We start from the raw sequence: 25,978 nt of genomic DNA on the forward strand, positions 1-25,978 counted from the left end.
TTTTACTATGCATATTAATAAATATTCTTTATTTAAATTTTGCACATTGCGCTTTAACATATTACATCCAAAACATTTTGCGAATGGATGTCTACTTTGTAAAATCTTATATTCAGCTCATTGTCATTCTGTACAGAATTATAGGTACAACATTACTTTGCCACTAGGTTTGCTTTTTGTAAGTCTCACAGTAAGAGAAACATTTAATGAAAAGAGATGGCTTAAATTATAAGAGAGGCTTGCACAGCTACTCAACTAAAGATACAAGCCTGAAGAAAGAACAAAAATTAATGAAATCACCTCCACCAGCCTCCCCAAAAAAAAACAAGAAAAAAAAGAATCACATTAATTTAAGATAAATTTTGCCATAAGTCACTAAATTAAGTTTTTGAAAGAGAAGGCGCAGTAGTCATCTTGAGAATTTCAGTGAAAGACAGAGCTATTTTATTGTGTTTAGTTCGCTCCAGCCGTTGTCAACCAACCATTACAAATTGGCCTCTTGTGATCGTTTAAGCGGCAGTATTTATTAAATTTCTCCTTCAGATGCTGTCGGTATTGTTCTCTATTGCTGTAAAAAGACTTGTTGTTTGCCATGAAGGACTGGATTTCATCTTGTGAGATAAAGATTTCCTCATCAGAAGTGCATTCAGACTCATCCTACAAATGAAAACAGGCACGTGAGAACTCAGGCGTTGCCCTTCCCGTGCAGAACGTGTCCCAAATCGTACCCATCGTCACGGTTGCTCTGAAGAACGACGTGGCCTTCGTGTCACAACAGCACGAGGCTCTGCTGGCTAATCCAGTCACTCCAATCACACACAAAGCTCTGCTATTTTTTGGGTAAGAGGCAGCCCAGACAGTCACAAAATCTAACAGAATAAGGCTTGCACTCTTAAGAGGCTTCCACTGAAAGAGGATGGGTTTATCAGGGGTTTTACAAGGAAAAAGAAAGGAAAAGAGATGTAAAGCAAGGGGAAGAGAACAAAACTATCCAAGGAGCCTGTAGTGGGAAGTAATATTTGAGGCACGACAGCAACAATAATGCACACTTCATTTTACGGAATAATACGATCCTTGATAATGAATACTTATAATACAAGTTCTGTCACTTGCATTCCAGAGACAGGCAATTTCTCCTCCTCTGCAAAGCGTCTGAGTTACACACTTCACAGAGAACACGCAAAAGCAAACAAACTGAACACTGAGGGAGTCAGCTACGGATCTTGGCTTCAGTTACATGCTCTTGTAACTGCTCTTCACTGGGATTTGAGTTCCAAACACCATCCTCAATCCCAGGGATTTAAAGCAGCATGCTACAACCTAAAACCCAAATCAAGTGGCTACTTACAAGGAGTTCCACTAAGCTCTTGGCACCTTTTCCAGTATCAGGAACAAGTGACATTTCTGTCGGTTCTGCAAACTGTGACACATTTTTCATGTGCTCAAACCAAGGCAACTGCTGCCCGCTTTTTTCTGAGCTACAGCAGCTTTCAGCATGTGTGTCTTTGGTCTTGTCACGATGAAACTCTGTGTGCATGATGTTTCCTGAGGTCTCTCTGCTCCCTGAATCTGCCATACAGCTTCCAAGTTTCTGAATCTAAAATGGAAAACAGCCTGTAATGAACAACCAGCAGCATTAAACATGAAACACCCCAGTTTTACGTGGATGCAGGGGGAAAGAGGAAAGGAAAAAGCTCAAAAAGAGACAAGGATATATATTTATGTGTGTGTGCCTGGGGAGAAGGGGGGATAGTATATTAATTCATTGAGAGTGCACAAAAGTGCACATGCTGAGGAACATGGGAGAGAAAAGATTCCTCCTGCCACAACCGATTCAAGGAAGGACCTTGATTTCAAAACTTGGATGGAGAGGTAACAGAAGATCCACATTACCCAGTCACAGCATTAGTCACAATTGAAATTTGAAATAGCTTTGTAACTACTTCGAAATGTCTGCATTTCAAGAAGCATTCCAGAATAGCTGTGCTCCTTACGTGTTCATTCTCGCACTTCAAAGTTTTACTTTTCTTTTTCTTCTTTTTGTTTTTGCCTTTTGTGTTATTCTCTTCTGAGTTAGCCCAACACTCCACACAGCTATCTCCATCCTCCTCTTTGTCGTCGCAGCGATGGACACACGAGTCATCTCCTGCAAAACACGGCTCATTTTCTTCTCACATACTTAAGTTTTGTGGACGCTAAACCAACACGACGTTGTTACCAAACCCACCGTTTTCATCGTGGTTGCAAATGCCTTCAGTGCAGGCCACATCCGATCCCTCTCGAGACCCCGTTTCGCTGCCCTCCATGCTGGACGAGTAGCCGCAATCGCTGCCGTTACAATGCGGAGATAAACCTGAGACAAAGGGAAAAGTGACAGTAAGCTATAGCAGCTGTTGCGTATTCTTTATTTATGCCTCTAACAAGGAAGAATTATTAAAAAAAAAGTTATTTTTACAAACAGCTGAGCGCTGTTTATCCCACAAATCCTACATGTTTTTAGAAATTAAGAATAATGTCATTCAACCTACCTTTCTTGATTTTAGGTGAACCTAATAGGGTACCACTAGTAGGACAAGTGCAAGAAGTGCTGTCGTTAGTAACAATTACTTCTACACAATTGTTTGCTTCTTCGGTGCTGCCACAGGCTTTGCAGCTACTTTCCGTGAAGTTTGAATTTTCCTTAAAACACAAACAAAAAGAACATTTGCAAGTACTGCAAGCAGCTCAGCAGCGTCTTCGGAAAGGATTCTCCTTCCACAGGGAAAAACAGCTGACGCTGGCTGATAACAGCCACAGCACTGCTTATAGTTCTGCAGAAGTACAAGACAACAAAAACACACACCTACTTTCCCCACAATAACCTACAGTTAGCTCAGTAAGTCCCATCAACAGAATAGTAATTGCACTCAGTCAATTAGAGCTTTCCCCTTCCCAAAAATTGAATGGTAATTGTCTGCAACTAGCATTTGAATTCCCATATTCTAAGTGATCTTTATGAACCGATAGTTGAAAAATATTCTAGCATAACCCGACCCCCTACATTTAGGATTTAAAAACCCAATAAAATACACCAAACCAAAACAACCCACAACAAAAGACAACCCACCAAAACCAAACCCCAAAAGCTACGCAGTTCCAGACAACTACTTTATAAAAGACTGTGCTAATCTGAAAAAGCATTCAATTCCACCAGTGATCAAAAACCAGTTGCCAAAACTGAAACACAGTCAGAACCTCTCAAGAATTCTAACACGGAACAGTGAGCTGATGCGTGAAGCACCAGGTCAGAACTGCCGTTCTTTAAGCCCAGCTCTCAGTGTTCACCTTGGCTTGACTCAGCTCCTTCTCTTCTGTCGCCGGCAGAGGAGCAGGGATCTCACACACACACTTATTTTTCCGTCTGTTCTTTCGTTTCTGCCGCTTCTTCTCTTGTTTAAGCTCCCGCACTCTTTCTTCTTCTGAAAATTCTTCACACAGCTGTTCCAATCGACTAATACCCTGTACTTTTTCCACAGCCATCTGTTTATAAGAGGTTAGATCTATTTATAGATGTTAACACAATTCAACTTTTACTTTTATAAAAAACGGAGGAGGAAAATAGCTGGTAAGGACTATTTATTATAAACTCACAGCAACACAACTATCAGCTACAGGAGAAAAATGCCCATCCAGATTTAGTCACTAAATTTACATTGCTGGGGAAGAAGCGTGTAAAGAGGGAGCACTGCATTTAACTTACAGCCCAGATTTGCAATTTGGACCTGTGTTTACACGGTAAATACTCTGATTATTTAACACAACAGCACATTAGAGCTACTGCTACAGAAGTCCTGCAGTTTTTTGTCCAGGTTAACCAGTGAAAAATCAAACCGATTTTCTAGGCAATCCAGTTTCTGAAGTGTAGGCATATCTCAAAATATAGCAAGTATCTAAACGTGCTCCTTAATACTAAATGTAGAAGAAATATCACAATGGCACGTCTACATAGAAAGTGACACAAATGTAGTTAAACTAGTAAATTATTCTGGATCAGTGCTCCTGCAGAGGTACAAACACGTTCAGTGAGGGGGAGAGGGGTGGGTTCCACATCCCTCTGGGAACTCCTGAGGCCAAAATGAGACATCACGGTTCCCACTCACCTTAGAAAACGTACTCCATAAAAAGAAATAACAGATCTGTATTTCAAATTCATAGCCAACCTTGCATACCAGTATAATTACCCGAGTTTAATGACGTAAATGCATTTTCAATGCCATACTTTACTAGGTTAAAACACCTAGACAAAACCTAACAAAAATGCCAGAGCACACACAGCCCAGCGTCACTTCCATAGCATTGTAAGTCTTTAAAACAACCAACCAACTAACTGCATTAGCGTCCCTCTGTCATCTTTCCCAAACTGATTTTGTTCTTCCTCCTCTGATGTTTTACAAGTTTTTAGAGACAACAGTCCTTATGAATGGATGATAAACAGAAGCAAAAGGATCTGTGTCATGCCAAAGGGCAAGTATACTACTGGCATACGTTAAAGGAACGCATGGAGTTCCCTCTGAAGTGCAAGTTCCCACAGGATGGAGTGCACTTGTATGCAAGAATAAGCAGTTGTGTTTGTAATTCAAAAGCACATCCTCCATCTTTACTAATAAGTCAAATAAAAACTGTTGTAGCCAGAGCTACTTTAAATGCTACCAGATAGCAAAACCTCCTTTGTGAATTAAAAACACAGATCTCCCGTACTGTAATATGCAGCTTGGAAATTAAAAGCAAGCCTCAACCTTTTACGTTCCGGGAGACTTCCCGTCGGAACGCGACTCGGTTGTGCCGTGCACTAGTATTGCACAACTGCTGCCTGCAGGGAACACGGCATTGAATGCAACACCCTTGAAGCTCCTTCCAGCCCAACATTAGTAGAAAGCAGAAAGATCATTTCAGTGAAAACACACACAGTCACTAGAGCAATTCAAACAAGTTAGATAAAATCTGATTTTTACCTCAAAGCTCTTGCGTAAAGCATCAACACCTAGGTAAAAAAGCATCTGCCACGTTTGTTCCTCAGCTCGCAACTTTTGCCAGATTCGGTGCAATCTTTCATAAAGATGAATACCCAGGCAGGTCAAAACTTCTTCTTGGGCTATGTCTATTGTCTTAGCATGCCTTTCTCTTCGTCTAAAGGAAGAGTCGAACCAAAGTACAGTACGGTTAAAGCAGCTGGAAGTCTACCAAGAGATCAATGCACTTCAATGATGTATTTTCTGTACGTACAACTGAAGCTAAGTTTGCACAAACAGCTTTTTAAATCGAGTTCTGCTGTGCTGCATGCAGATGCAAAATAGAAAGGACCAGGTCAAAACCACCACTACACTCCTGACTCGTTAACCTGTGCTCGGCTCGTTCTGCCGCGCTGTGCCTTCCAACCCGCGACTTCTCAAAGTGCTGCCAGGAAGGACCAGCAGAGTTTTAATGCCAAAGAGATGCAGCCATTCTTTTGTTTCCTAGAGCTTGTATTTAGTTCATACAGCAAATATTTCAGCTTCCTAGACGTTTGCACATCAGTTAACTGAAACTGAATAAATACACATAGAAGTTTATATATTACTTACCATACAAAGTAAAAAGATTTCAGTATTAATCTGTACCTACTAAGGCAAAATCTTTATAAAAGGATTTACCTTCCTAATCAAACAGTTCTAAAGATACTGGACTCAGAAATGTATTTTTCATTGGAAGATTTTAAGATGCTAAAACAGGTTCAGAAATTACTATAACACACAAATGGTGACAAAACTAAATTGAACACTTGTCATTTCGTAGAACTGTCAACCAAGGCTCTTTCTATTTCACATATTTCGAACACCTCAATGGAAAAGCAGGCAGCCCTAGGGAGGGAATAAATGAACTAGAAGACATTTGGCAATTTCTTTCAGTCTTGCCTTCAGAGCTGAATGCACTTTAAAGGCAAGAGCACACATCAAATCTTCACTACTTCGAAGCACTATCTTCAAAGTCTACTTCAATACAAATATTTACATCCAGAAGTTTCTTATGCAGCAAGGAGGCAAAAATCACTTTTGCAAAACACATTCCGTAATAAAATAAAGAAGCAAAGCGCTAGATAGCCCACTCTAGCAAATTACATACTCATACCCTCCTGCGAACTCTGGTTCAGCCCGACCCAAGAGGTGTGCGATGAAATCTGTTTCACAGCATACGTGTATGTGCCGTTCATGGGGACAGCAGCGCAAACCCTCATAAAGCGCGGCGCAGTAGCCCTTTTCTTTGCTGCAGTCCAGCTCACCAATGAGAATATTGTACGCCCGAAGTACTTTATTTTTGCAGTCAGTGCAAAACCTGTGTTAAAACAGAACAGAATTCTTAGTCAAGCAGAAATGTCGACCCGCTTAGTCTAAGTTATAACATACAGAGTTATTTAATAGTGCATGCTATATTTAAACTAGGTCACATAGGGTTTATGTTACTTCAAATGGTAAAATAGTAAGGCTTTGGCTGCAAGCCACGTAAGTTTACTATATGTACTATACTACCTATCGTATATTACAATTCTGGATGCTTCATGCTCAAATCAGGCTAGTTGTTAACATGGAGAAATTCCTATATGGATATGCAACTCCGTATTTGTTCAAAAAATCCGAAATCTAATAGTGAACAAAGTGAATCATTAGTGCAAGCCAGGCAATATTCTCCTCGAGTAACACACTCCAAGTTACGTTACAGCAATTATTTAAAGTATACTCAAGCGAGTGATAAGCAATAAGAAAAAACAAGTTTCCTTTGTTGTCTGCTGTATCAGAGTGTTGTTTCCAGTACAAGCACCTTCAAACATACTTTAAATTATTAGATTACCGCACAGATAGCCAAAGAAGGTTTATTTCAACACAACATATTTGATTTAAACCTGTGATAGCTCAGACCACTAATCTGAGAACAGTTATGAAGTCTGTTATAATTAAAATACGACCAAATTAAGCTCATTCTATTTTATAAGAGGAAGTAATCTTCAAGAAGCTACAAAACCTCTTGCTGTATTATTTTAAAAATGCAAGTCAGACAAGCTGCTCACATTTCAGCTCGAAAAGCTGGCTCTTCAGGCCATCTCTGGATGGTGTTTTTCCCTTTCCTAGTCTGTCGAGTCACTTGACAAGACTAAGTCAAACATATTTGGATGTTTGATACAACTATGATAACTGGCTAGTTTCTGTGGTGAAAGGAAAGAAAACAGCAATATTATTGCAGGTTAGCATCAGGACCGCTGCCATCACCATGTTTAATGTCACCGGAGATTAAAGTTATTTTGTTTCCAAAGTGTTATTTCCACACCACCACCGCCCCCACACCCATCTGTGCTCTCACAGTTTGTATGAGAACCTTGAGACTACTGGAAATTAAAACTTTTTAATCAGCTTGGTAGCTACCGTACACATGCAACAATAATTTAGTGGCCTGTTTTTTCCCTGCAAGAGAGACCTAATAGCACTAGCACTACTAAGCCATAAACAACTGTTTTAAAACAGTGATTTACAAGCCCCAAATCTGCTTGTACTCATTTAGTTCACTTTATTTTGAAACCACGCATGCTCCCCATAAGCCTAAAAGAAGACATAGTCCCAAACAGAGTAGGCTGTATGTCAGAGAATGAAAGAATATGCAGAGCTTTAATACATCAAGTTGTCAATCAGAATTTAATCCTGACTCAAAAAATTGAGACAAGCAGTTATGAGTTCATTGGAGGTCTCTGCACTTCCCCGACAATAACCCAGAACAACAAGTAAAACAAAGATTATTTCACCATCTCTGTCATCACCTGTCGCAGTGCAGTCTGGCAATGTTCCAGCACCACGAAGCTCAGATTTAAAGTTTGAGAAGAATGCTCTACACTTTTAAACATCGTGTGAACTCTACGTACACTTTGATTCACAAAACAACGCAGCGTGTGTTCCTCAAAATGCAGGCGTCTCTGTTCTTTTAACATACCTGTGTTTTCGTAGATAGGTTTCTAACGTTTCTAGAAGACAACTAGAGTCAATTAAAACTACTTCATCCCTGCACTCCTGGGACATGAGCTCCCACACATCCATCCAACAACCCCTGAAAAAAATAGCAGAAGGAACAAAGGCTGTACATTACCCTGTTAGTGCTTTAGAAAAGACGCAAAATAAAGCACTGTTGGTTTACCTGACTGCTCCCTGGAAAGGTCCACAGTGGAAAGTGATGCTACACTTGCTCTCTTCCTTCCTGCTGTCTTCACTATTTTTCTTATCTGCACTTATTTTCTCTGTACTGAGTGTGTTACTGCTCCCTTCACTGTCACATAGTATTAAAAAACATTTTTTTTAAACCTATACCGTATCTATTATGAAGTAGTTATTTCTCCTAAACAAATGCTATGTAAATGCTACTGTGTTCCTTAATTTACTTTGAATCCTTTACAGGCTAAGTCTTAACTTCCACTAAAGTCAGGCTCAGACATGAGATACAAATTTTGCTGTCCATGTTTATAAACCCAGATTCATAACAACTTTTTAAAGCTACAACTGAAAGCCAGCAGTAATTTTCCAGAATATTGCCTTAAATATAAGCATATGCAAGTTTTAATATTCCTGGCAGATTACATTTCATATGACAACTTATTAAAAGAAAAAGGAACCCCAAACTTCTACACATCTACCACCATAAGAAACCATAAAACACCCTACGTTACATTTCCAAAATTTGTTTTTGAAAAAAGAAACCCAAACAACTTTACACCACACATTTGGATATGTTAAAACTACGCTTATAGAGGACAGAACAAACTTTAAATAGCAAGTCATGTTGACTTACAGGCTTGTCTGCACTTGACATTTTATCAGAACAGTCATTTCTGTTTAAGCTCGTGTGTGGATACAACAGCACAGGAGACCGGGGAAGAGGCACTCCTATTTAATAATTAGCTCCTCAAGACTATTTATGTACACTATTATCTACTTTGCCAGATCATATGGCTTTTTTATGAGAGGTTAAAATGCTCCGTAGCCCCGAATGGCACCGAGTAGCCATAAAGCAGGCAGAGTGAAACTGCAGATGCCATGTACCTCTCAAGCGGTTTACCTAGTTAGGCAACTTGGATAATTAAACACACCACTACAAATCAAAGCCCTTTTTTCTGTGTACAAAATGCCTAACAGATGCAACTCATCTGGAGAACTTCTCTGTAATGAAGTCAAGCAGAAGCTTTAAGTTGATAAAGAACGTTTGTTCTGTAAGACAACTCTACTTGATGCCTCTACATCTAGTTTGTGAGCATATTTGTTTCCACTTAAAGCGGCAGATTTATTTGGAGAAATATCAGTACTGATACACCCTGATACAAACAGGTATCAACGGAGCAAGCAGAGCGCAAGCCATGTTTCTTTAGGAAATGACACTCATTGTCCACACACCATATTGCCAGATAAAGCTGAAAGCTTTACTCACAATATATTTAAATACTGCTTTTCCACATATTCCCTATTAACCTTCCAGCACTCAAAATAAACCCCCACATTTTCATAATGCTCTGAATTTACTTTATATTAAAAATATATACCCCTATGATCTTTTGCTTGTGTAACACAAGCTTTCAACTAATTACATGAAAGGCCTGTCTGTAACCAAAATGTAATAGGAGATAATGATTAGCTACCACTGTCCTCAAGCAGCACAAGTAAAAATCAAGTGTCAAATTCCACATCTCAGGGGATTTAGCTAAATCCAAAGAGACTCAACTCTGCATAGAAAAATACATATCCTGTAACTGGAAACCATGGCCGAGCTTTCCCAGGTTGTATGCTTAACAAGAAGCAGAACACAACTGACTGAAGGTCAACTAAGCATAGTAGTCTAATTTATTGGTTATCATTTAAAAAAAAGAAAATATACAAAAAACATGCCACAAATCTGAAAAAAAAAACCAAATCCGCAAGAGATTTACAAGGAGTGTTTTTCTGGTTAACCAGTTGGAATAAACCATTTCAAGACAGAGGCGTAGATGCATCTTTTTCACTGGTATTCAAAACACGTTGTCATGTTTTGAGAAAATACATTTTACAGAGTTTTAGGTTTAACCTTGCAGCTCAGCCACAATAAAGCCCTTTATTAACAGTCGCATGGGGCATTTCTAAGAATCCCAAGCAAAATGATGTATATTTGTTCAGCATGTACCCTTTCACCTCAATGTGACAAAAACTGCTGAACAATCATTTTGGTGTAGAGCACAAAACCCAGTTTGTCTTTGCAGAGCATTGTTTTTATCACAATGCAGGAGCCATCCATGCCCTGAGCAGAATATATGCCAAGTTATGTCAGACAAGATGTGACAAGCATGTCAGAGGGCACTGGTCTGTAATGGTCAAGCTGCATTTGGGCAACTGGTTTTGAAATTAAACATGGATATTTTCATACAAACTTACCCCAAAGGTTTTGGTTTGTGTGTGTCCAGGGAGTGTAGCTGACATCTCTTGTTCTTCTTACTTTTTGGAATTGCATCAATCATATCATTCAGTTTGGACCTATGGAAAAAAAAATGTAACTTAGTATTCTGAAAACATGGTGATCCAGAGAAATTTCAAAGGGATTGATTCAGCTCATGTATCAGAAACAAGTATGCTGATGAACATGAAATCTAAAACTTTCTTCCTGTCCCGAATTTTTACTTCTTAGGACACACAATCCTGCAGTACACAAGGAAAACACAGTATAGATTTTCCAGACAAATCCTAGCAAGCAAGACCATAACCCACATCTGAAAAGCTATTGCGTAACTTCCTAAGTACCAGACCTCAAGCAACGACACCCATTTCAAAAGCATGGGGAACCCACTAAGACCCTTGTATAGAGTTACCCTACCTCACCCTCCAAATCTCAATATCCGCAGTCCTGCACTAACCTGTCCTGCTTCTCACTGGCCTGGCTAACGGGAGCAATAAGAAGCTGAAGCCAGCAGGAAGGCCAAGGCACACAGCGGGGAGCAGCCGCTGTTTGGGCCGCCGACAGCTGGGAAACAAATGGCACTGAGACCGAGAATATTTATTGTGCTGCCAAACCCAGAAGGTTTCGCTTTCTCAGCGTTACCTTTCTACTCAAGAGTGGAAAGTTTTTTAGGGGGAGGGTGTTAATATTTTTATAATTTTATTTTTTACATGCAAAGCAGTGGGGCGAAGAAACACTCTTTTTCCAGAGATCATGAAAAACCCACAGTGCTCATTTCAGATTCATGACTAAACAATTTCATAAAGGTATATTTCAATTGCAGTCACTGCACTGCAACTGATGATATGAAAGTTTAGGTCTTTCAAGTTTGCTTTTTCTCAGTTTAGGCAATAACTGGTTTAATGTGGCTGTAAAAGACAAGTATGGGTTGTAAGATTCAAACTTCCAACAACTGAGTATCACCGAGAAAGCAAAGTCAGGTGCACAGAAGCTGGCCTGCCTTTTCCCCCAGTAAGAATAACCTGAGCAGTTCCAAGACACTTACCCATGCACATAAAACAGTGTGTAAAGCTTCTTTGCATCAGTCATACAGCTCCGAGTTACAGAAAGAACCCCCTTTGGCCCTACTGTCAGGGGCTCAAGCGCTGGATTTCCAGACTCGACGAGCTGAGAAAACAGCCGCTCCACGCTACGGCGACAGCCAACACACGGGACCAGCTGAGAAAGTGCACTCAAGACTTCACGCGATGTCACCATCATGGCGATGTTTAGATCCTGCTGTTTAAGCATGCTATGTCTCTAAAAAAGAACAAGAAATTAAATAATTAAAAGATAAATAAAACCACAAACAAAACCACACTTGCTAATATCACAGGAGCAATCCTGCTTCGAGTCCTACAGTTTACCCTCTGGAAGGAAGCTAATATTTTTCTCCTCATGTTCCTTCCTCCTGCCACTCAAATCTGTAAACGCTGCCTCCTACCAAACGGCACAGCTCCCTGTCCTTGGCAGGAAACCCTTTTTCCTCTCCACCTCAGCACAGGTGTTTTAGTAAAGGGTCTCACATACAACTCTGCAAGTTTTCATCTTCTACTCACACTTATTTTATCTTTGGCACATAGAAATGAAAATTCCTGGACACTCAACGGCATATGTGGAAATCTCATCTACAACAAACTTGCTCTGTTCAGACCAAGACAATTTAGCAATATTTCTCCTGGAAGGCTAAATGCCATTTCACATTACAATTCTGACACCTGAAATTAATTTAAAAAAAAAAAAGCATGCATTGCTATTCAGGGTGAAACATTTCACTTCAGCAGCAAACATTCAATTTGTGCTAATAATAGAACATTAAAGAGAACACCTTCTAATATTTCTTACGTCAATAAACAATTTTAGGAGCTTCTCCTGGTTCCTCTGTCAAACACATCCAGGCACACAAACACACAAAAAGCACATGCCCTTCTATTTCTTCTTCTAACTGTTAAATCACTAACTTGGACTTCACCAGCACTGAACTGCCGGTAGCACAGCTACACAGAGTGAGAGCCCCTTCCTCGCACACCAGTCAACACATCTGCACTTGGATTATCAGAACTACTGGCACTTTCCAACATAATCTGTAAAAGCAGAGTCCTGTCAGTATATTCGTTGACATTTTTCCCCGGTTATACAGCTTTGTAAGCATAGCTGTATCTAGACGGGGAATATTTTGCCACGATGGTATTTTCTGTATTATTGCCGCATCACACCACTTAAACACAACTACTGTAGAAATGACTTGTCACAACTTCTGGGGAGAGAAAGAGAAGACCACACATTACAGTGAAACTAATCAGTCCCTTGGAACGTGTAAATACATCAAGTGAAAAGAGAAAATACTTTCAGCTCATTTTATGTAATACACGTTTATGAAGAGTAAAGCTATTATCAGACAACATTTAATGTTTGTGCTCTTCAAGGCAGGCACGTTAAACAATCTGACAAGTGATATCACTCTGCAATAATCCTCTTTCCTGTAATTAATAGTACTAGTCACGGCAACAGCAGGAATGAGCTATTTTCACAACACAGCTATACTTTATATGCAGCATATGTCTGAACTGCTGCTGGCAAACCACGAATGAAGACGTGCAAGCTGCCTATCAGCAACCTGACCTGCTCCTTTGGACATCAAATGGCACAATTTTTTAGTTACTACAGGTGCTACAGTGCTACAGTTATTTACCAGAGATAAGCAGATAAGTTTCTGTAATTAAAGCTTCAGGGGCACCACAAAACGGTCTCTCCCTATTCAACTGTGTATAATCTATAAACCGGCACATTAACTCTATCTTGGTCTGGTACTAATCATAAGAACTTGATCTTAAGCAACGCACACTTCCACTTGAACAAGCAGTTCAGAACTGTTTAGAAAAAAATCAAAATGTATTTAGAAACTGTAGTTTCCATGTAGTATAAAACTGGCAGTAACCAGAAGACACACTGTTTTTACAAGTTTTCAGTTCTAACTAGATATGCAGCAAATGCTTCCTGACATGATAACAATGTATAAATCCTGTTAAGTACAGAAACCGAATGCTCCTGTTGTACTTTGGTACCAAGACATAATCGCATATACATGCTGACGTGTCTGAAGTCATTCCAGGAGTGAGAATCTCCCTGAGAAGCAAAAGCACGAGTCTAAGGAAAGCAAGATCTGATATGTGGCTGCCTTAAAAACCAAAGGATGCATTTACCTGAATGAACTGTTTTAGCTGCGCACTGTTATTCTGATGTCCATCAAGGTTTAGCACGTTATCAGGAAATTCCATCACCATCTATGCAAGAGAGGAGAAAAAAGCTTTCAGAAAAGAGTCAAGCACAGAGCATCAGTTTATTTTACTTTTTTGGGGGGAAATAAGGCAGGAATTATGTTAAATCCTCATACTTTTCACGTAACTATCAGAAGCTTGGGAAAGGACAAAAGTAACAGTTTAACATAGTGAATGTTTCAGCAAATTAACTAAATGTTTCACTAATATAATGTCCTAAAGGCAGTTTATAAATGGCAACTCAAATAGCTGTTACAGAGAAAGCAAAAGTTGCTAAGTGGAACATGAGTATTCACTCTGTCTACATGACTTGAGACTCTGTTTCATTAAAAAACCCCCAAAAATAAACCCAACGTACTTCACCACAGTGAGATCCAAATTGATGCAACAGCCTAACTCGATTTATAAAGCTATGAAGAAACAGTCACAACAGCTTAATGACCGAGTGGACTCCTTCAAAGGCTAATTTAAAACCATATTAACCCAACGAGGTACTCCAAGGTATACTTTGTTTTGTACAATTGCAGCTGCAACTCTCAAGAGGCTGAAAGTAAAATGTTAAGCCTACAGAACAATGCAATTACTCGTAAGTAATTAATATTTCTCTTCCAATTACTGAGCAACAAAGACAGCGATTTCTTGGAGGAAGGAGGAAATCAGTAGAATAATTTTCAGTCAAAAATCCAACTTTGCAACCATGGAAATAAATGAAACCAACTAGAAAAATGAGTAAAGACTGGCTTAGTTTATCCTCTTCGGACAAACTGAGAAATAAAGAATTTATCGGTATGAATACTGGAAGTTCACTTTAAAATCTGAAAGACAAAATAACAACTTGGGTTAATAACTCTAACACCAACCAAGAGCAAATGAAATGGTCCAATTCATCCTTTTCCCCTCTCCGCCTTCCCTCCATTGTCTGGTAAAGACAGAATTCCCCACAGTCTTCATAATTGCTGATCCTACCTCCAGAGAACTTAGGCATTTACTTTCACAGACACTCAACACTGCTCCAAAATAAACACCTATTCTCTAAGGGCAGAAAGCAAGGAGATATTTTGATTTCACTCATGCTACAATTGGAACATGGGCACAGCTGCCCCATCTCTGTGCAGAACTGTGCCAGTCCATGCTACTTCTGACCCCCCACAAGTTTCTTTCCCCATTTCCCTCGCCCCGACCCACACACGCTAAGCTGCAGCATTTGCTGCAGAATTACAGGTCTCCTACATCGCTAATCTGATATTTCTGTGGGTAACAAGCTGCATGCAAAAGTAAAAGCTGTATCTGCCAATAATGGAGAAGAGAGATAAATCGGTATTTTTTTTCCCTTTACCTTCATCTCCCACTATCAGAGAACACTCTGAGGTGTTTTGTACAGCAGAGTGAAATTATCAAAGATTAAATTCATTCATGTGTCTGATGAGATTTTATTAAGTGGTTACACATCAACCACCATCACTCCCTGAACTGGAAGAAAAAATTCCCATAATACCACATCAAATGGAATGCCTTCTAGAAATCATAAAGGCTGCTGAAGAAATGAATGGGGTTCAATATTTAAACTTCCTCTAATTTCTAGCTGAGCCATAACAGAAAAGTCAGAGTGAACAATTCATTGAGAGGAGCAGTATCACACTGCACCTACACAGCGTTCTATGCTACTACAAAGCAACGTTGCACATTTAAGAGCATAATAGGCCATTCAGTCACTAATTTGCAATTACTAGTTCACCATTTCTAGATTTAAGGCATAGATGAAGTCTTCCAGCTGGCTGATAGAAAGAAGTTCCATTATTTTTAAAGTCTGAGTTTAAAAGAGGTCAACACAAGCCAGTTACCACCAATAAACACCACTGCATCTTAAAGATAATGCTGCAGATGTTAAATGATGTTTCAAAGACAACCGCATCTCTTACAATAGCTCTCATTAAGAATTTAAAAAATACATTATAGAAGATTCAGAGACAAGGAAGGTAAGAATTCATTTACCTGCTTCTGCAGGTTTATTTAATAAAAGCCTCCAGAAACCACCTAGAAATCTGAGGACATTGTAACAACATTAACAGAATTAAACAAAAATATTGACCTGAGCTAAGATTTCTTCATGGTGAGGATGACTTGCACTTACATAAATGCCTTTGATCCAGATGGATACAAAACTGATTTACAGCTATGGGAACCTCTTCAACCACGAGGACAGCTTGCCTCTGGTGTAAAAAGTAGAATGACAACAACAACACCATGCAATTGCACAAAGTTTGGGCCTGGAATTAAATTCTGGAACTAAATCACAACTGGAATTTTAGGTCGGTTGAAGCCATCTACCTGATGCCAGGTTTAGCCACATTTTCTCCCCCAGCTTGTTAAACAGAAAGGTAACAACAGCAACGACTAGGGACTCCAGGGGAGGGAAGTGAAAAGAGAGGAATCTAAGATCTTCAAACTACACGGGGAGGTGTGTCCAAGACATGAGAAAAACCTCCAAACTTAAACGGTTTCCAGGTAACCAACCACTCTAGGAGAGGCAGACATTGCTTTGGACAACTTAAGGGGAAACTTTGCCCAATGTACAAGCACAGTTAACTGGAGAGGACAGACTACCTAAAGCTAAAACCAGCGATGATATTTGGCAATTCATTATTTAAAGCAATCAAAACTAAAATACAGCAAAGACCCTTTCTTCGACTGTAGCAGAACCAGATGGGATCAGGACAGATCACCTTTAGCAGTGGAACGGAGGGTTTAGACACTGTCTGAAGATACTCAATTGTTTTGTTCTGGAAGATGGAGGAAATTACATTACAATGTTGATCAAGTTAGCTGATGCAAGTCAGGCGTTCTTCCACATGAAAGTGTGAAATTAGGAATTTAAAGCACACACATTTTACATCATCAGAAGTAACAGCAGTTACTGTCACACCACTGACAGCAACAGAAATAAAATATGAGTAAATCAGATGCCAAATTACATTAAGTCCAATTTAATTTTCACCCCAACGTTTTCACACCTTAAGAATTAAAACAACCAACAGGGCAGTAAGAGAATTTTTCCATTTGCTGTGTGTTCACCTACGATGCAATTTCTGAGCCTTCCTCTAGACACACGAGGAAGAGAAGCGAGACTAGAGAGCCTCCAAGCTGCAGTTAGTTCATTTTTCCACTGAATCTTCTGGAAATGGCAAAACTCCCATGTTTTTCAATTGAGAATAATCCGCTGAAACGGAAACTCTCTCAGATTTGTTGCTGTAGACACAGCAGCACGCTATTACAGACTCTGTAACCCTCACTTTCAGCCAAAGCTTTCAGAAATGCCTTTAGTCTTTTCCTACCTATTTAAGGGCATAATAATTACCTAGTTGTAAACCTGGGGTTTAACGTTAATATGGCTCCTTTCCTTATTAACTGTAAAACGGCTTTGCTCCACATTTGGGCACCGAGACACGCTTGCCACCCGAAAACAAGTTATGTGCAGGCCCCAACCTGGCAATAACTTTATTATTATTATGCGGTTTCCGTGTTTTTAGAGCCGGGAATCAGATTAGAAAAATAAAAAAGTTGCCACATTAAGTGCTCTTAAGCCGAAGTGTTGCAAAGTCCCCAAGATTAAGGCTGCGGCAGCCAAGGAGGAGCCTGTGAGGCCTGTCCGGGGAAGAGGCCTCGCCTGGGGATTGCAACACGCTGCGAGCTGGAGCTGCGGGGACAGGGGCGCTCCCGGGCCGCGGGGACTCACCGTGAGGGTGTCATCGATGTAGAGGGGAATCTGCCTCTTCTCGAAGGGGAACTCCTCCTCTCCGTCTCTGCAAACGGCCACCAGCCGCGCCATCTCCGCCGCTGCCTCCAGCTCCGGCCTGCGAGCAGCCAAACCCCGCGGAGGTAAATACCCGCCGCGCTTCCCCGCCACACTTTCCGCAGCCCGGGAAGCAGCCTGCGTTACCCCATCGCCTGATTCACCACGCCGAGCGCCGGCCCCTCCGCCCAGCCCACGCCCGCCGCTTCCAGCCTTGGAAGGGACTCAAAAAGACTCCGGGCCGGGAACGGGAGAGGTGGGCAGGCAGCGAAATGCGACATGAACATGGGAGGGAGGGGACGGGCCGGGTGAGGGAGACTGGGGGGGATGGGGCTCCCCCCGCCCCGCCACCGGCCCAGACAGGCCGGGGGGACCCGCCCAGCCCCGAGCGGGGTTTGCGGCTCCCGCCGCCCCCGTCCCGCCCCGCGGCGGCCGAGGCGGGGGATGAACAGCGGCGAAGCGGGGCCGCTTCTTCTCCCGGCAGACCCGCTGCACCCCCAGCCCCGGGGAGCGGACCCGCCGCCCTCCCGCTCCCCAGCTCCAGCCCGGGGGCACCGCCACCAGCTCCCTCCGGCGGCCGGGAAGGAGAGCGAGCCCGGGGCTGCAGACCCACCCCTCTCCGCCCTGTCCCCGCGATGGCGGGGAGGCAGCTCCGAACGGAGGCAGCCGGCGGGCCGGCTCCGGGCCTCCCTCCCCTCCCGCTTCCCTTCAGCCCCGCTGGGGCCGCCACCCTGTCCCCTTCGGGCCTTTACCGGCTCCTCCGCGAGTCGGCGGCCCGGGCGCTCTGACAGGCGGGCGGACACCCCGGACTCCGCCACAGAGCCGCCTCCTTCCTCTCCCCCTCCCGGGCCCTCCCCACAGGCGGCGGCCGCGGCCCCAGGCCGCCCCGCCCTCCTCTCGCGAGAGCCCGCAGCCCCGCCGCTCCCCCGGGCCGCGGCCCCGCCTCGCCGCCCCGGGCCTGCCCGCAGGAGGCGCCCGCTCACCCGTTACTTCGCGGCCCCGCGTGCCCCCCGCCCCGCGGGCTCGGCCGCCTGAGGAGCTGCGCGGCGGCCCCTGTCACAAACGGCCGGAGCGGCGCGTTCGACCTCGAGTCACGGAGGTCGCGGCCGGGAGGGAGGCTGAGGTAGGGGGGCGGCCCCGGGGCCTGAGGGCGGGGACGCGGGAGAGGCCTGGCCCTGCGGGCGGGGGAGCCGGGCGGGCCTTCCCCGCCGTGAGGCGATTCCCGCCCTGGGACGCGGCGCTGAGGTGCTGGCGGGACACAGGGAGCCCTCGCTGTGGGAAGGCGCCGTGTCCGCGGTGGCTTGTGAGGAACCGGCCCCAGAGAGGTTTGCGAGCGACCCCCGATGAGGTGCGGTTGAGGCGGTGGGTGAAGGGGGCGGGTGGGGTTAAACCCCAGAGCGTTGGCGGGGTGAGAACCCGTCGCTGTCTCGAGTGGGACCGGGCCCGTGTGTGGAGGTTTTGCTGTGGGTGCAGCCGGGAGCACAGGCTGACAAAAATGCATCGAACGCCTGCACTTCAGACACAGCCCGAACATCAAAGTGCGGCCGCAGATCTCCCTGCCAGGGAGGCGGTAATTGGACTTACGGGCTCTAACTCCGGGCTGTTGGCTTTTGCAGCAGCCTAGTGCAACCAGCTAGAAATCCCGTGGCTGCTTAATTCAGGCAGCCAAAAAAAACCCCAAAGCCTTTCTTGAACTATTAAACAACACAGTTGATCTGTTCATTCTTGTTATTTATGTAGACAGATACTGAAGTCCTCACAAGAAAATGCAGGGGAGGCAATTAGGGAGCAGGATTTCTTTTTTCTTCTTTCTGCATAAAAACCATCTTTAGTGGAGGAGTTAATTTACTTGAACTCATCATGCAGCATCTCTACCGCTAACGGAAACATCGTGCAATGCCACATCGCTGCACAGTTTGCAGTTTGCGTATTTACATGGGTTTTTTCATTAAAAAAAGAAAGTTGGCATTTTGTAGCAGGGGACGGTTTCTCACATTAGTGTCATGAGCACATGGGACTGTGATGAGCAAACGTTGTCTTTGCAGGGTCCATTGGGCGTGCAGGCTCCTCTGTCACTTCTGCCCCCGCTCCCGGAGTGTGGTGGCATCACATTAACAAAACAGCAATGCCCCACATGTTGTATTCTCAGGGTGCACATTGGTAAACTATATAGGAGAAGCACCGTAACATTGCATGTATGTTTTATCCATGGAAAAGGGGTTTTTACATGGCTAGAAAATGCAGCACGTTCTCGTATCTACAAAACACTGGGAAGACCAACAGCCCCTTTATGCTGTTCATTTGCATGCCGCATCTTTTGCCTGGAAGAAATACCTGTTCTTTAGGACAGAGCAGCTTTGAAATAGGATACTGCCCAATATCTTTATTGTAACATTTGACTTCAAAAGAGACACTACCGGGTTGGAAAGAAAGGCATGCCAGTGAGTCGATCCTTAAAAATAATTACATTTGGTAAGAAGCTACTAATGTTTAACAAACAACAAGGTTAGGGATAAATGTAATCAGCTCTGTTGTCCCACCACGTTTTTTTTCTGTCCTGCAGCCTTACAGAAAGGTCATTTGGTGGAATTATGGCATTAAAGAGAAAACAAGTTATGTTTTCCCAGTCCTCTGCTTTACTGTTATTATTGAAGTCAGCGGTATGCTATAGTTCAGCCATTTTAGTCTTACTAGTTGAAATATCTTTTTACAAATTATGTAACAGCTAAATCAAAGTTTCGTATTTTTTTAAAAATATATCTTTGATCTGTACAAGCTTACTTGTCTAAAAACACCCCAAAGTGAACTGAAATTTACTGTTCTTGCTCCTACCAACCCCTGTGCTAACAACAGCTATTGAGTGCGTGTGGCAAGAGTGTCTACAGCAGCGTCGTGGTAACTTCTCTCGCATCTTTTCAAACTCACTACGGTGCCGTTTCCTCGTACAGACTCCGTGATCAAAGGCTGCCAACTTGCATTTCTTGGTTCTTTCAGAAGCATGGTTAATTATCTGCATCTACTCATAGCCTAAACATTCAGCATTAATAACTATGCTGGCTGCTTCAGGGCAGAGCTCGCCACATTTATTGACAATAAGCAATGGGAATTAATTGTCTCTCATTAATTCAGCAGTGAACAACTTACGGCTTTAGAAGCGGGAGACAGCCTCACGACGCAGTGTTGTGCTGTTGTTGAGAGAAGCGGATTGTTCCCACTCTCGTCGTTACCTGTGCACCGCAATCCCCCGTATTTGCCGGCTCTGTTGCAAACCGCAGCTCCCGTCCTGGGCTGGGGGCGAAGGAGGCTCTGCGCAGACACAGCAGACCTCCCACGGAATTTTTGCTGTGCAAAATGGAGTTGGCATCTAGTTTGCTGCTTGTCCAGACACAACTCTGCTTTGTCACACCCAATTAATGCCTTAATTCTGAATCACATTGATAGACTTGTGCTCACAGGCAGAACTCATTGCAGGTCTTGGGCTTCAAATATTTCAAAAATTAATACCCATGAGTAATTTTGCATAAACATATAGTGCCATTCAGTTCATGGCGGAGGCCTCTTTTTCCTAGGAGATGTTTTAAAATAAATACACCAGTTACCAGAAGGCTGTGCTATAAACTGCAACAACTATAAGACATTGTTGCCAATTCATTGCAGTTGTCCCCAAGATAATACAGGCTGTTTTTCTTTAATTCTGGAGACTATAGGGCTAGAACTGGGAAGTAAACAAGCATGAAATCAGCATGGCCACAGCCTATAATCCTCAGACTTCACGTTTCCATTGGCCAACGGCTTAGAGAGCCTTATAAATTTAAGAATATTCCCCAGCATGTCTGCCTCAAGGAATCTGATTTAGTGGCTTAATCTCCATAGGTTTTATGACTCATCGCACTTGATTGACAAGAAGTTTGAAATACGGTCCACATGGACTTCTTAACTCCACTGACATCAGGCATCTATCAGCAACCACCTTTTATATCCTACTTCTTGAGTATTTATATCTGCCATTATTGAATTCCTCACAATATTTAAATGTATTTATCTTCTCAACAACTTAATGAGGTCAGGAAGAACTGTCACAGTTTGGAAAGTGAACAAAAAGGGTGTTCTGCTCTGGGCTTGCAGAAGGACTGTGATAAACTGAGCACAACTCTTGCCAGTGCCCTGACCCACCGCCTCATGCTGCTTCCCATCTGCACACCGTTTGTTTGCTAATGAAAATTAATACAGCATGTTCGCACTTGAAGACATCTCAGCTGTCAAAATACAGTACTAAATGAGCTGCTGTTTAAAATCATTTTATAGACAAGTAGGTGGGCCCTGAGTACTTTTGAAGACCGTATTTTACACTGTTCCTAAAGATGAGCTGTCACAACATGTTGGTGTGCAGGCTGGGGGTGAATTCGTTTTGGATCTTTGTATGTTCTGATAAAAGGCTGTACTGCTCGTATTATCTGCTCCACAAATTCCCACATCTGCAGTTGAATTTTATCCTTCAGAGCATCATACTTTATCTAAGGTCTTCATTTATATTCATTTGTGAGGATGAAAATAAAATTTAGCTTTAATTCAAAGGCTAATTTAGAGTTCAGTATATGATTAACATTCCACATGCAATTACTCTCATCAAAGTTGAGCACATGCATGAATCTTTGCAGGACTGGGGCCAAAACATTTTTAAGTATCCACTTTTTCAACATCTCAGAACTTAAGTTTTCAGGAAAATGTGTAACAACTCCAACAGCATTGACTGTATGATTTGGAAAAACAAACCATTAAAAAGAATCAATATTAAATCATTAAAAGTTATGCTAAATTATAAATTACTGCAATACGTACCGGAAAAATACTGTTTTTTCCATTAAAATACCATAATTCAACTACAGTTGTAGTCAGCTACAGTTGACTACAAAGTTCAACTAGTCCACTTGAGACAGAATGGAATCACCAAAACTTTAATACTATATTTTTGGCATGCAATATATACATAATTAAACAGTTAACAAACATATACAAGTGTAGTATACACAATGTAAATGCAGTCCTGCTGTGGATTGTATCTATCAGTATATTCACAGTACCTGTCATAACATTTGCTAGCAAGAAAAATAGTAATTGATTTTTATTAATAGCGCTAATTAAGCAAATGTGCGACAGCGTGCCTGCCCTCCCCACAGGCATGGCCTCTGTTCCGCGCTTTCCACTGGTACTGTGCGGCTTTAGAATGTTCCAGCAACAGGGCACGCTGGAGCCCTTCACCAGCAGCTTTGTGAACACCAGGGCGAGATCGGTCACCACAAAACAGACCAGGAACATTAGGCTGTGAGCAACCACCCACATGCAGTAGGATAAATTAGCCATCCGGCGCGACACGGGGTCCGCGTGGGCTTGTGAGAAGTGAAGAATTAGGAAGAGCATGAGAACCGTGAGCAGCGACAAACACACCACTTGGATCCAGCCTCGCACTGAGTTCCTGCACTTGAGCAGACACAGCCCCACTTGCACACTCGCCAGATAGATGGCTAAATATCCAAAGAGAGAGAGCAGTCCTTCCCTGTTGGCATTTAAAAAGCCAACCCTGGTACCTCTGCCGTCGCCGCCATGCAAGATAAACATCTTCAGAGAGGTAGTGTTAAGAGTAAGCTGATAAAGTACAGCCAGGTTTATAGCAACGATCCAAGAAATATTTTTTGGAAATATAGCTAAAAGGAGAGATGCTGCAAGCCTCACAAATGCTAAGGTAAAGAAAAAATTCCAGTGCACTCCATACTCTGAAGTATGTTCGTGGTACTCTATAGATTTGACACTCAGCAGTCGTCCAACGCCAAGAAAAATCAACGGCCAAACAGAAAAGAACTGCCTGGCCAGACTGGAAAATTTGGATTGTGTCACACAAGACTTTTGTCTAACTTCAGGACAAACAAGAGCATTACCAAAAATAAAAGCTCCAACCCCAAAATCCATAACTCCTGTTCCATAAGTCTCGGCTTTGGCAAATCGCCGTGGATATTGCGGGAAATCCACTGCTAAAATGCTGATTGATGTCAACACGTTGACATAAACACGAAATGCGGTTATTGCTGGAATGTAGTCTGGATCCAAGTACGTCTCCTGGAAGTCTTTTACAATTTGCCTAAAAGGGACTCTAGTCTTATGTTTTCTTTGGCTGTATATTTTGGAGAATATTCCAGCACAGAAGGCTATGAGGATAGCTGGCACGCAACACATGACTGGAGACAAGACTGTGCAGGAGAACACGAGAGGAGACACTAGCACAAGGAAGTCTAGCAGCAGGCTGTATTTCCTTGAGTTTAAAGGTCTCCCGTAGTGCAGGTAATACAGAATCAAGAGGAGCCCTCTGCAAAGCAGGCAGAGTGGAGCTAGAGTCAAGCCCAATGAAATTTCCAGCAAGCTGGTCCCATTTAAGTTGCTGATGAAGGCTTCCTTCAGGTGCTTTTGCGACATTCTTTCTTCCTCTGAAAATACAAACGTGAACTTGAGTTAGTTTTGTAAAATGGGGCTCTTAGAACTGCGTCAAAAATGAAACTTACATTAACATTAACACATACATTAACACATACACTGATTAAGAAGTCATCTGTTCTTCAGTTACTCTTCAATTTAAATAATCCAGAACAGCCCCGGTGCTGCTGGGAGCCTGACCCACTTTCACCATCACAAACCTCGCTGTCCAAACAAGATTCTTAACATATTTTTGCTAAAGATCTCTAAATGTCAAGTATTCTCTGGAATATTCACATTGTGAATAATCTCACTATATGTCCTGCTCTGTAAGTCGTATTCTCTGTAGTATAAATGAAACAGATACATAAAATATGTGGCCCTAATGGAGTTTCTGGTCAGCAATAAAACCAGCAGCTAAAATCCCCGCTTGCAACAAAAGTGCCTTTTAAAAAAAGGCCCCAGACCCACAGGCTCGGGTGAGCTGCTTCAAGAGAATGTGTTAAATGCGAGAAGCATTATTTAGAAACCCAAAATTGTTGGATTTGTTTAAGCCGCAGTGTGGGGTCACAACAAAGACTTTATCAGCTAAAACCCACTGACCTGGGCAGCCCTTTCCCCCCGCGGGGCGGCATCGCTTACCGGCTTCGGGGTCAGCTACCGGTTTCTGGAGAATTTCTCGGTTTCCGGAAAGCTTCTCGGTTGGGGAGATGGATGTCGGAGGGACCGAACCCGCATTTCAGCGCTGCCGTCCCCTGCAGAGGCCGAGGTGCCGCCGGGGTGGCAGAACAAGCCCCGAAGCACCCCGGAGTCCGTTCATCCCCTGCCCTGCGCATCCCGGGCCGTTCCTGTGGTCCCGCCGGTGCCGGAGCCCCCGGCGCGGCTGCCGCAGCCCCAGCTCCGCAAGTAAACGCGGCCCGCGCTCGCCGCCCGCACTTTCGGCAGCGGCCGCAGCCTGCGCTTCCGCAGCGGCCGATTCGCTACCGCCCGCAGCCCCCGCCCCGGCTCCGCCTCGTCCGCCGCCCATTGCCCGCGGTGAGTGCGCCCGCTCCCGCTCCCCGGTCCCGTTCCCGCTGTCCCGCACCGCCGGGCCCTGGCCCCGGAACGCGTGGTCTCGCTGTGGCCGGGTGAGCGCCGGTGGGAACGGTGCTGCCGTGCGACCTTGGGGGCCGGGCCAATGTCGGATCTGCCCGGGAAAAGCCTCGGGGAGCGGCTGCAGCAGCGGGAGCTGCGATAGTCCGTGTGCTTCGGGGAACTGGTTTAACCGGCACAAAGAACTCTGCCCGCTGTAAGCAAGGCTTCTCCCAGGAAAGCGTAATAAATAGGTTAGAAGCGCTTTGGAGGGTCTCGGTGATGGTTGCGTGTCCCGTGAGCTCCACACGCTTCAGCTCATGGATCAAAGTGGTCTCTAAATGGTGTTTTCATGCCAGGTAAGAATAGACTAAGACTTAGAAATGGAATGGAATGGATGGCAGTCTCAGCTGCTGGAAGAAGACAGAATTCTTCCTGGCTATGTGGCCGGAATCTCTGTTTATCGCAGAAATTCAGAGGGCAAGTTTGACTCACCTTGGGTTGGCTCCCACTGATTTTCGGAGGAAGCAGGAAGAGGACGGCAGGCCAGCAGATCTTATTTCTGCTGCAACGCAAAACTTCTCTGAGTCACTGCTTTCCCAAAAGCACCAGCTTCTCTGAGGCCATCAGACCCACGGATCTTTCAGGAGTAATGCAACAAAAACAAAGTTATTGTATTTTAAATGCCCTTTTTTTTTATTTAGGGGCTCTTCAGTCTGATTTGAATGAGATACCCGAGAGTAAAGGCCATCTCCAGCGTTCCCGTCCATAGGGCTGAACAAGATGCCAAAACAGGTAAAAAGAAAACTAGAAATTTTGTGTGCTAATTAAATTTTACTGCCAGGAAAGAATTCTTGGCTTGTTTCCATGCAGT

At 43.3% G+C, this 25,978-nt stretch overlaps 3 protein-coding genes across 21 annotated transcripts in view; 1 reads left to right on the top strand and 2 right to left on the bottom strand.

Annotated features, from left to right (window-relative positions):
- Window positions 1-22,419, bottom strand: GGNBP2 (gametogenetin binding protein 2). 5 transcript variants are annotated; one of them, XM_065036761.1, is made up of 14 exons: window positions 20,716-22,419; window positions 17,515-17,632; window positions 13,707-13,787; window positions 11,510-11,763; window positions 10,446-10,544; window positions 7,990-8,103; window positions 6,139-6,348; window positions 4,992-5,166; window positions 3,325-3,519; window positions 2,529-2,679; window positions 2,228-2,353; window positions 1,995-2,146; window positions 1,349-1,597; window positions 1-657 (listed from the first exon to the last, which is right to left on the bottom strand). In XM_065036761.1, exons 2-14 carry the CDS (start codon window positions 17,605-17,607, stop codon window positions 454-456), a joined length of 2,103 nt encoding a protein of 700 aa, XP_064892833.1. In that variant the 5' UTR covers window positions 17,608-17,632; window positions 20,716-22,419; the 3' UTR covers window positions 1-453. The 5 variants fall into 5 exon arrangements, with proteins under 5 accessions (XP_064892833.1, XP_064892829.1, XP_064892831.1 ...); XM_065036757.1 differs by lacking the exon at window positions 20,716-22,419 and adding an exon at window positions 18,555-18,675; XM_065036759.1 differs by lacking the exon at window positions 20,716-22,419 and adding an exon at window positions 18,555-18,674 and having other exon boundaries at window positions 6,145-6,348.
- MYO19 (myosin XIX) overlaps window positions 18,533-25,978 on the top strand; it is a 21,992-nt gene continuing 14,546 nt past the window's right edge. For 5 of the 14 annotated variants that reach the window (XR_010467326.1, XR_010467328.1, XR_010467327.1 and 2 more), the window contains exons 1-2: window positions 25,300-25,463; window positions 25,809-25,899. Coding sequence is in view for 10 of the 14 variants with exons in the window: in XM_065036731.1 (XP_064892803.1) it covers window positions 25,888-25,899 (12 nt within the window). In the remaining 4 variants the exon portion in view is untranslated. Of the gene's footprint in view, window positions 18,695-18,736; window positions 18,920-24,960; window positions 25,161-25,182; window positions 25,464-25,808; window positions 25,900-25,978 lie in introns of those variants that run through there. The other 9 variants (XM_065036736.1, XM_065036740.1, XM_065036734.1 and 6 more) reach the window with 7 other exon arrangements.
- Window positions 22,511-24,948, bottom strand: PIGW (phosphatidylinositol glycan anchor biosynthesis class W). Of its 2 annotated transcripts, none has more exons than XM_065036766.1 (2): window positions 24,637-24,948; window positions 22,511-24,047 (listed from the first exon to the last, which is right to left on the bottom strand). In XM_065036766.1, the coding sequence occupies exon 2, from the start codon at window positions 24,034-24,036 to the stop codon at window positions 22,516-22,518; it is 1,521 nt and encodes a 506-aa protein (XP_064892838.1). In that variant the 5' UTR covers window positions 24,037-24,047; window positions 24,637-24,948; the 3' UTR covers window positions 22,511-22,515. The 2 variants fall into 2 exon arrangements, with proteins under 2 accessions (XP_064892838.1, XP_005503297.1); XM_005503240.3 differs by having other exon boundaries at window positions 24,676-24,945.

Source organism: Columba livia, chromosome 20 (genome assembly GCF_036013475.1).
Source record: "Columba livia isolate bColLiv1 breed racing homer chromosome 20, bColLiv1.pat.W.v2, whole genome shotgun sequence".
Taxonomy (NCBI): domain Eukaryota; kingdom Metazoa; phylum Chordata; class Aves; order Columbiformes; family Columbidae; genus Columba; species Columba livia.

Excerpts from the sequence above, each read along its gene's own strand:
- GGNBP2 (XM_065036761.1), bottom strand. The coding sequence starts at position 17,607 with ATGGCGCGGCTGGTGGCCGTTTGCAGAGACGGAGAGGAGGAGTTCCCC. Across the intron at positions 10,545-11,509 it reads ACACTGTTTTATGTGCATGG|GTCCAAACTGAATGATATGA; the intron begins GTAAGTGTCTTG and ends TTTTTTCCATAG. Across the intron at positions 2,680-3,324 it reads AGGAGCTGAGTCAAGCCAAG|GAAAATTCAAACTTCACGGA; the intron begins GTGAACACTGAG and ends TTGTGTTTTAAG.
- PIGW (XM_065036766.1), bottom strand. The coding sequence starts at position 24,036 with ATGTCGCAAAAGCACCTGAAGGAAGCCTTCATCAGCAACTTAAATGGG.